General features: G+C 26.0%; 1 protein-coding gene across 2 annotated transcripts in view; it reads right to left on the bottom strand.

The window, feature by feature from the left end:
- LOC100162357 (myotilin) overlaps positions 1-10,496 on the bottom strand; it is a 162,702-nt gene that overhangs the window by 36,215 nt on the left and 115,991 nt on the right. Inside the window, exon 3 of one of the 2 annotated variants that reach the window (XM_001942780.5) lies at positions 5,769-5,971. In XM_001942780.5, coding sequence (XP_001942815.2) covers positions 5,769-5,971 — 203 coding nt within the window. Of the gene's footprint in view, positions 1-244; positions 564-5,768; positions 5,972-10,496 lie in introns of those variants that run through there. The other variant, XM_029490487.1, reaches the window with a different exon arrangement.

Consider the following 10,496-nt stretch of genomic DNA (forward strand, 5'->3'; position numbering starts at 1 on the left):
GTATCGCGATACTCCAAAGCCAAGTATCGAGTATCTAGTATCGCGATACTCTAAAGCCAAGTATCTAGTATCTCATATCGCGATACTCCAAAGCAAAGTAGTATCTTGTATCTATAGATACATTGTATCTCGATACTGCTTTTCGAGTATCTTGCCCAACCCTGATCATAGGTGTTATTGTGTCACGAAAGTGAATATAATCTGTGATATCGTAAACGTAAAGAGGTGGTATTCTTTTTCATACCTCTGGAGTGTCAATTTCTATGTTGTCTGATTGATCGTTGTCAGTGTCTTTTAAGTCCATTAACGGTGAGAATTTGTTTCTAATGTTTGCAGGAGGTGAAAGAGCTGAGCTAGCTGATCGTTTGTGAGCAGTGTTGTATGTAAGTTTAGGCGGCTTTATGATAGGCGCCATGCCCTAGGTTTGAATATGAACACAGAACGCGAGTAGGAAATCAGTTACGAACGGACAACCTGTTGCGATGGGCGGTGCACGTAGACTGAGATACATATTATAATAGTATTAAAAGTTTAATTTGTAGTTGAAATTATATAAATGTTGATTATGTAATAGTATTATTAGTAAGTACTAAATAGGTAATACGTATATGTACGTAAAGTTATTATCAACATTGTTATAATAAAAATAAAATCTCCTACTGTTAACATGCTAGTAATAACATCTAAATACAAGTTATAAGATAATTAAAAAATACCTATATATGGATAGGTAGTATAGAATATAAATTTTGAATTGTGTTTTCTTATTAATTGTATATTATAATATTATGCGTGACCATAAATTGTAAACAATATTAAAATAACGGATTAGATAACAAATAATTATTTCATACAATCTACCTAGTTTAAACCATATATAATATTGTTAGGTTATAATATCATGAAATATATTTATAAAATATGTTATATTTCTTTCAAACGGCCGTATTCTAACTGGGAAATTATATTATATATATATTGCAACACGCCAACACATACATTTTTCAAAACTTTTAATGGCTAAAAAATACGCATTTTATATTTATAACGTAGCAAAGTGTATCAGAAAACAATGGTGTATAGTGTATTGGTTACTTTGGGTTATCGTTATTATATAGGTAGTTAAGTTGATGAATTTAGAATGTACGTAGTGCTAAAATCTAAATTATGTATCTATAATTAATTTATACAATGTACAAAACATTTACCTTTCTACCTCTCTACTAGGAAGTGCTAATTGTTTTTCAAATACCTCGACAACACCAGAGTTCACTGACTTTTTGATTACGGAAAATGAAATTTACCATTTACGCTATACGAAAGGATTGATAATGTTATTATATACCTACCAATTTTGAATAATTATTTGAAATGCTTTATGCTATTTATTTTCTTCTCATTGTTAAGACATCACAGTCCATGCAAGATCCTCCAATATAATATATTTTATTCCATATCGATATCTTGCTGTCTTATATTCTTCCTCGTAGAGGGTATTTATTTTAATTTATTATCTTTAATTTTTCCAATCCATATTGATGTGTATTGCTAATTATTCAGTTTTTCTGAGTGTTTTAACTATCAATTATATAAACCACAAAGTTGGTTTTTACTTTACTGAAATATAATTGATTTTGATACTAACCAATGGAAATGTATTGTGAAATGGAGATCCTAATAGTTTAAATATTAATAAAAACTCCTGCAAACTACGATACCGAATATCAAAATATTTTTTATATATATAATTTGTAATTTAAATTAGTTTTATTTATGTTCAGAAATGGAAATGTAAATAATATTAATCTAATGAATATTATTAGGTATATTAAAATAATTAATTAAAAAAGTTATAAAGAAAACCGTCTTTGAATATAATATATTAATATTATTGTATACGACTAATCAATGACCATATTTCATAATTATATTTAAGAAAACATAAAATCCATCCAATAAAATACAATTAAAACGTAGTTAGATAATATGTGTTGGATCATTCAAATAGACATGTGTTAGAAAATAGTTTTTACTGCGTAAATATTTTATACACTATCCCTGTCTCAAAATCACGAGATGTTAGTTTATTTTTTGATTCAAAACGAAGAGAAGCCAGTCAGGAAACACAATTGCCCTACTCATCTTTTTATACATCTGTGATCCCTTAATACTATTCTGGCCGAAGTAAGCGAAGCGAAACGAAAGCTCAACACGAAGACACATGGATATTGATGGAGAGCGGATAACCTGTTCGATTGTCATGTGTTCTAAGGGCTATAGTAAGAATGACGTTTATTGAAGAATTTATTTCATACAGATATTGTCTTATAAAAAATATATTTTTTTCTATACCATCTATTGTTTTAACTAAAATATTATAAAGCAAAATAAAATTGATAAATCTTATTTTCTCCATTATGAAAATATTAAATCATAAAAATTAAATTAAAATAGCTACCTTCCTTCTGCTGGTTTTGATCTATAAGTTATATATTTGAGTTATTATTATTACTAGTTACGAGTAACTATAGTTTATTATCTCATACCCGATAGGTACAACAAAGAGTAATAATCAATAACATCCTACTTGATATCATGTGCTTAGTTGAATGGGTGTACATAGTGTATAAATATTGAAATGTATTTATGGTTTTAGTGTTATACCCAATACCGTTTAACAAAAGTACCCTTATTCTCTAAGTTGACTAATAATAACATTAAGTAACGTTATATTAAAATAATCTTTAATTAGTGGTGTCACAGGTGTCATTAGTGAACTGAATGAATTAGTTGTAACATAAACAGTTTAACAACTATATCGAAATCCAACCTCTGATGATTTGATGACGATTATTTTCGAAGACAATCAAATATTCATATTTAAGAGCAAATCAATTTTTTCGTTTTAAATAAAAAACTATTATATAACAAATACAATTTAAAATAACCAGGGAGCTCACTTTTTCTGTATATTATTATGGTTTGAGTTTATAATTCTTCATTATAGGTCAATGTAATGGATTTTGTTTATCTATTGTAAATCAAACTGTATTTATAAAATATTCAAATTAGCATTTTCTAGACATGATAATATAAGCTTAAAATGATATTGACTTTTTGAGCTATTTATAGACATTTTAAATATTCAGGGTTTAGCTTTGAAAAAAAGAAACGAATAGCTTAGCCATAAAAATCATAAATTGTATTGGTTAATATCTAGCAGTATTTGTGTATATGTATATATAATGGCTATAAAAAGTATATGGTTAAGCTTGAAATCTAGATAAATTGTTCCTTAAGTTGAGCATATATGTAAAGTGTATAGTAACAAATATATTTTAATAATGTATAAGTGTAATAAGTATCCAATTAAAAATGACTAAGCCATAGTAAGTAGTAAACAGTATGTAAAATGTTAAGTCTGTAGGTATATTGGTATGTACATTATTATTAAAATATGTTATATAAATAAATATTAGCTAAGCAAACTACTTAGTATCTAAGCTATTGTTATAATATTTTTCAATTTATATTATAATTTACCAATTTTGAATCTTAAGTTAAAAGTCGTATAAAACATGTATATTAACTACTAAACTTGTGTTAAGAATGTTGTTTAAAATGTAATTTCTAACTAATTTATATTGTTTCATTAAAAAAAAAAAACAAAAAAACAAAAAAACGTTGTTGGAAACTTTGAAACCCCTAACAGTACACATAAATTTAGGATTCTAGTCTGGAAGTCTTGTGTAAAGTTTATAAAGTTGGTTGGTGGTATGAATGTCGTACAGAGAAAACCATTGTATTCGATCGAAAAGGTCTGATTGATTACGCGTGCAACGAATTCTGTCTTAGCAAAGCGTTCTTCTACTATAAATCAGTCGGCGTCGAACCCTAAAGACTCGTAACCGGAGATTACTACTGTCTTCCATACGGACCAATGAAAATTTATCTTGTCAAACGCAAATATATTCACAGTTTGAGTTCTATAATTGCTAGATAGTAATCTTTGCCATGTTCATAGCAATATTGATTAGTATTGTTTAGAATAATAATTATAAAATAATACATTATATCATAATTTGACTACTGTTATTTTTTTTTAATAAACAATTATTCTATACTCAATCCTAACATAATCATATTTTGAACTGGAAATTAGGTTTATTGGGAAATATGTACCAAAGTTTTTTTTTCATAGATATTTATATGTTCGGTCTTTTTGCATTTTCGTACTTTCGATTATTTTTCTTTATATCTTTTCACTCATGTACGCATGACTGCCGTATTCTTATATGTATTCATAAATTTGAAAATACAAAGGCTTTATCTGGAAAGGAAATATTATTCATAGTCACATGTTGTACGTGGATTAACTTCTCTATGTGGACTGAAAATTTGATATTATAGCAGATAATTAGTGTGGAACTATAATTATAATATAATACTTATTACTTATGTCTTATATACAAATTCAAAAGTATAACTATAGTTTAATTTATAATTTCTTTTCTTTTTCTTTTTTTGAGGTTTAGAGTCACGAAACTAAAATTATAAGTGACATGTTGTTCTAATTACACTACCAATTAAAAAATACCACAATATAAAATATCAAAAAATATATTTAACGTTAATTTTAAAACCAATTTTCTAATGTACTTTATTTTTTGAAATTCAAGAAAATATCTTAAATAATAGGTATACCCGTCGAGTGCCAGACATTCAAAAGCAATTAGTCTATTTTTATGTTCTCAAGTCTCATCGATAATAATAAAAAACCATTTTCAAGTTGAATACCTTATTGGATGGTAAATTGACCGAAACCTCCAATAACTAATAAGTACAATGGAATACCTATTGCCATTTCTGATCGATTTTAGATTCTGAGTGGAGCGAAGAATGTACTGATTTTACATTGATGTGTGACTCAGTAACTAATAACCGTAAATACTTAAAATTGTAAAAATATTTTGACTCTTTTTGATCTATTTATTTGCATTAGAGCTTTTCGATTTGTATTAGTTCTTTTGCAATTATTGTAAAATTTTGCTTTGTCAAAAAACTTGAAAATTGTATACAAGGTTGTTGTTCGTGGGAATTAAAAAAAAAAGTTGAACGTAAATCCACAATATTTTTTTATGATCGCCTTAAGTAAGAATTTAGGTAAATCTCGTCGAAATCATCAACATTTTCAAATTATTTTGAGTTAAAAATTCTTAAAAATGTTGTTTTTATATTTAAGATTTTAAAATGTAGTTCAAGATTTTTCATAAGTTGTATGAAGTTCTATGTTTTCGTATACAATGTTTTTAAAATCATTGATTTCAAATTTAACAAATCTCTTACAGAGACCACACGACACCTAATGTACAGCAAAGTGGTACTACTTTCTAACTTTTTTTTTAAAATTTCATCCATTTCAAAATCAATTTTTTCAATAGCAAACAATGTACATAATAATATCAAATATTCCATCCAAAAATAGCAGTTAATGATAATCTGTTGTGTAAAGGTAAACACCAAATATAAATAGAATTGTTTAATCTACTAAAGTCTTTGCATTGTACGATTTTACGATTAATGTTTGTTTATTCTTTACTACACGTCTTAGTTCCACATATGTTTCGTAATAGTTTATAACTCGCAATTAAAACAGAAAAAATTTTATAGAAAAAAAGATCGTTGCACTTTATGTCACAGCTTGCATTGTTAATTGTATACAAACGTCTAACACAGATTAAAAATATTTTAATTCACATCATATTTACCGTTTTGTCGTTTAAACGGTTCACTTTGCAATGTAGATCTACATTCGCTCCAATTTGGACTGTGACATTGTTATGAGTAGATGATTCATCAAAATATGGAGCCACTTTATCTTCTTCTGTTGTCGGTGAATTGTTCGTAGTAGGTTCCCATAAAACGTGATTGAGTAATGCTTCAAGATTTCCATCGTTTTCAAATGTTGCTTCTAAAACATAATACATTTAAGCATATTTTTACTAACAAATTATAATAGGTATAAGTTATTGAACTGGCATTTGTTACTTTTTTTCCAGAGTTATTAATTGCATTTTTTTTATAACAATCAGGTTAAAAATAGATTATCTCATATAACAACAATCGAATAAAACGAATATTAATTAGAAATAATCATATTTCAAAAATATTACAACGAAAACTTACCTACTTAATGCCTAACGGAAACATATTTATGACTTACAAAATATTGAAGCCCGGGAAAAAAAGATAGGTATTGCAATGTATTTAGACCTGTCTATATTAAACCCTCTCTAATACGGACACGGACTATCCTATTCCTCCCTGTATGAGAAAAATAATATACACACGGTGAAAATAGTACCAGTTACTCTAAATGTTAATATTAATATCAAAAGTGCTACGATTATGTCACATGATCACCACTTTATATAAAACAACAAAATTTTTCATTTTTTTTAAATAATATGTTAAAACCTATTTTTTGCATTGAATTTTCTTTTTTCTTTTTGTTAGGTATGTAATAGTTACATTTTATAATGTCCAACCTTGTATCATTTTAATTATTGTACTATCTTAACTACCTACATATTTATGAAGATAATAAAAATATCTTCAAGAGAGCACAAAAATAGAGTTATAATATATCATTTTTTTTAATCCTGTAATACTGTCTTATTTTTTACAAAAATACAATTTTTTTACTACACATAGTATATTATATGAATATATTTTTGAATGATTTAATTAATTGCTTTATTATTATTCGTTTTGTCGTATACTACCTACAAGAAGTAAAATAAAGAGGATATAACTTTTTTAGAATTGTTGAATTGAACTTGTCTAATCAAATACCGAGAATAAAATTATCTACCACCAAACGTGGTAACTATTCGGATTTCTATCAAAAAAGTTTCATATTGGGTTAAAAATAATTAAGGAACAATATAATCGTTTGTACAATACAACGAGAGTCTAAGAGTACTTATGCAATTGATAAAAGTTTACTTTAATATAATGTTATAATTTCAGCAAATAAAATATTCGTTGTTCCTAAAATATAAATATAATTATTTGAAACGCTACACTATACAGTCGAATTTTAATTGTATACAGATTTATTAACTGCAGTAGGTACCTACATTTTTTGTAGGTTGATTTATCTCCGAATTGGTGACAAATTAGTGATAGAAATTAGATGATATTTTAATCAGTAATCTGAAGTGATCAGATAAATAAGTGCAATTTATCATTCCAAGTGTTTTATTTAAAAATTAAAATATAATATATATTCAGTTCATGTTTGATATTCGACCGATAAGCACGGAATTTTCAACTCTAATATCTTTAACACTGTCTCCAACGTTCTATGTGTATGTATTTGATGCATTTTTTATACAATAGATAATGTCTACTATACTTGTTATAATATGCAAATAATTGTATGCACAATCGCCTCAAATCGTTTATCTAATAAAAATTTCCAAAAACTAAAGTTTAACTAACGAGTTGTCTTATATTTTTTCATTATCGCTAAACATGTTGAATATGTAGTAATCAAAAACCATTGAATACATCTTCGTTTTAAGCGTTTCTAAAAATACACTATTCGTGCCTTTCTCCGCAGGCAATGGTATACGAAATTGTATTGAGTATTTTTAAAAGAAAAAAATACAGTCTCATAAAATATTTTACTATGTGGCAGCTAAACCATACAAAATAGTTTTTTGAAACTTACACTAGTCTACTTGTCACGAGTGACAATTCAATTTGTTCAGCTATTTCTGAACTTGAGCATGTACGCGTTTAACATGCTTCATTATTCTAGTTTTCTTCGTTTTCCACTATTTGGTATATATTTCGAATATACTCAGATAGAATGTCTTATATCTGGAAAATTTCTAACTTCGTTCACACGCGTATGCAATTTGAATTTGTAGCTTAAAATCAATAAAATTATAACTTGAGAACGTTTATATTTTTGACTTATATGAGATACATTTTATATAAAGAAGTCTCTATTGATATCAAATTTAAATTTAATTGACAGAAACTAATGTGTGTTTATTTTGATAACACTAGTTTAAGTCAAATGCACATTGAAAGATATCGTTTTTTGGCTTGCAAGCTAACCTCCATCTTCATTAAATCTACAAATTTGAGACTACAACCATTGAAATAAACCTTACTCCTTTGAAAATTGTACAGTACTGCCATGGCTGGACATTTTACTTAAATTTAAATATTCTATACATTTATTTTTTTTTTATTATAACAGAACAGGACACAATTGTACATAATATAGAAATTGCTAAACACATTAAAGTTATTTATATACATTAATTATTATTCATAATATTGTTTTTATCTATCGATAATTTACGATAGTAACTAAACTTTTTAACAAATAATTTACATAGTATTAGAATTCATAGATTTTAATTTTTTTATGCATCAATGTATTATTATTTATTGGAAAATATGTTAACTGACCAAAAAAAGATTTAAAATCTGATTTTTCTTGAAATTTAAAAAAAAACCATATGTGTGTTCAGTGATTATTTTTAAAAGTGTGTATTTAAAAAAACAAGGATCAGTATAATAGTAATACATGTATGGTTTATACATTTAGTTAAATTTGATATAATAATTTATGATTATATATTTAAATTTGAAACACGTGTTTAATCGACTGTTATAAATTTGTTTATGTAATCAATCGTTATTGTATGAAAATATTCAGTTCATTAAGCTGATGGGGTGTTTATAAAATATAAATATATGTATATAAGAATAACCTTATAGTAAACATTTAAATGAGTTGTTTAAATGAGTTTGTTGCATGTTTTTTTATTTTTTACAATAATGCGTTATTGTGTATGCGTAATGATCATTGCATAGTAATATTATTCACGTTTATTAGTGTTTTGTTAAGGTAAATGTTTATTCTAGAATTATATTATATATTTGTGAAAAATATACTATTTTGTGATTACATTTTTTCAAATGCATAATAAACGAGTAAAATAAATTAGTTTATAGTTTCTACAAATAATTTATGCAGGTTTTTAGTATGTGATATTTGTTAAACAGTACCGTAGGAATCGACTTAAATGAAAAACGTTTCTACTGATTAAATGTTAACCTAGGTTTTTTTTTTAGCTGCAAGACTATGTTTGAGAATCCCCCGGTTGCCTCAAAAGAAATGATGCCAAAACTTATTACAGTAAACTATCACAGGTCGCTAATGAGTTACTCATTTCTTAAGACTACATGATAAAAATCAACAACAAATGAAAAATTAAGTATACTTATAATACGAAAAAAATTTATATTCAAAATAAAGAAACAAAATTCGAATAAACCAATACTAGATGATAATCATATTATAATTTCGTTTCCTCATAGTATATAGTTTTTTTTAAATTATCGCCAATAAATATAATACAATGCATTGTAACTTAACTTAGAAAAAAACTTTTCATTGTAATTTTTAAAAATAATATTGTATAAGAATAAGAAAAAACGTGAAGTAATATTTATTATAAAGTGTTTCAATATAAATGTTGAAGTTTTTAATAAAACTAATAAAAAAATATATGTATCCTCTTATAAAAAAAAAACTTTTTTAAATATAATATTATTATATTATGTTCTATACTTTAAGGTTGCATTTATTTTTAGATACTTTATTTATCTCAGAATATCTATTTTGTGATTATAATTTGTCACGAAATATTTATTTATAAAGCTAATTATTGTTATTTCACTCGTTCACTATAAAATGAATAACGATTTTTTGCCTTTTGAGTACCTATGTATATAAATACGAACTTTAAGAGTATGACGAAAGGTTTTCTGTTTATAAGACAATAGTTGTATATTATGGATATTTTAAATTTAAATATTATTTCCATTTATTTATATCCATTGACCAGCGTTGTGAATAGGAAATTTCGGTACATTGGCGTGCAGTGTTGTACTGTTCATGGGAATGAGAATGTCGGGAACAGCAAAGTGCTGGGAACGCAATAATTTATAAGGTTTTATACATTATTTATATATTTATTGAGTTTCCTATAAATATAAATACTTATTGTAATTCGTAAACTAAACAAAAAAAAACAAATTTCATTCAGACCTATTAAATAGATCTGCAGCTCATATTATAGTTTGACATTGTCTTATGTTGCAAGTTAGAAATAACACTTTATGTGCGAATAACTACACGTTATTTTACCCGTTGATGTAAATAGAAAAATACATTTTCAATGAACAATTATTTTTTTTAGATTGCGGAGTACAAACTTATTTCTAATATTATATTATATTATTTGCTGATCTTGCACAGCGTTTCCCGTGGATTTACCCATTCTTCAACTCCGTTAAAGGGATTGGTGGCGGTGATTTCCGGTCTTTGTCTAACACACGCGCAACATAAGAATTTAGACGTATTTTTTGTCCAACGTACTGATTGATATAGTGAAGTGATAAAA

Source organism: Acyrthosiphon pisum, chromosome A2 (genome assembly GCF_005508785.2).
Source record: "Acyrthosiphon pisum isolate AL4f chromosome A2, pea_aphid_22Mar2018_4r6ur, whole genome shotgun sequence".
NCBI classification, from domain to species: Eukaryota; Metazoa; Arthropoda; class Insecta; order Hemiptera; family Aphididae; genus Acyrthosiphon; species Acyrthosiphon pisum.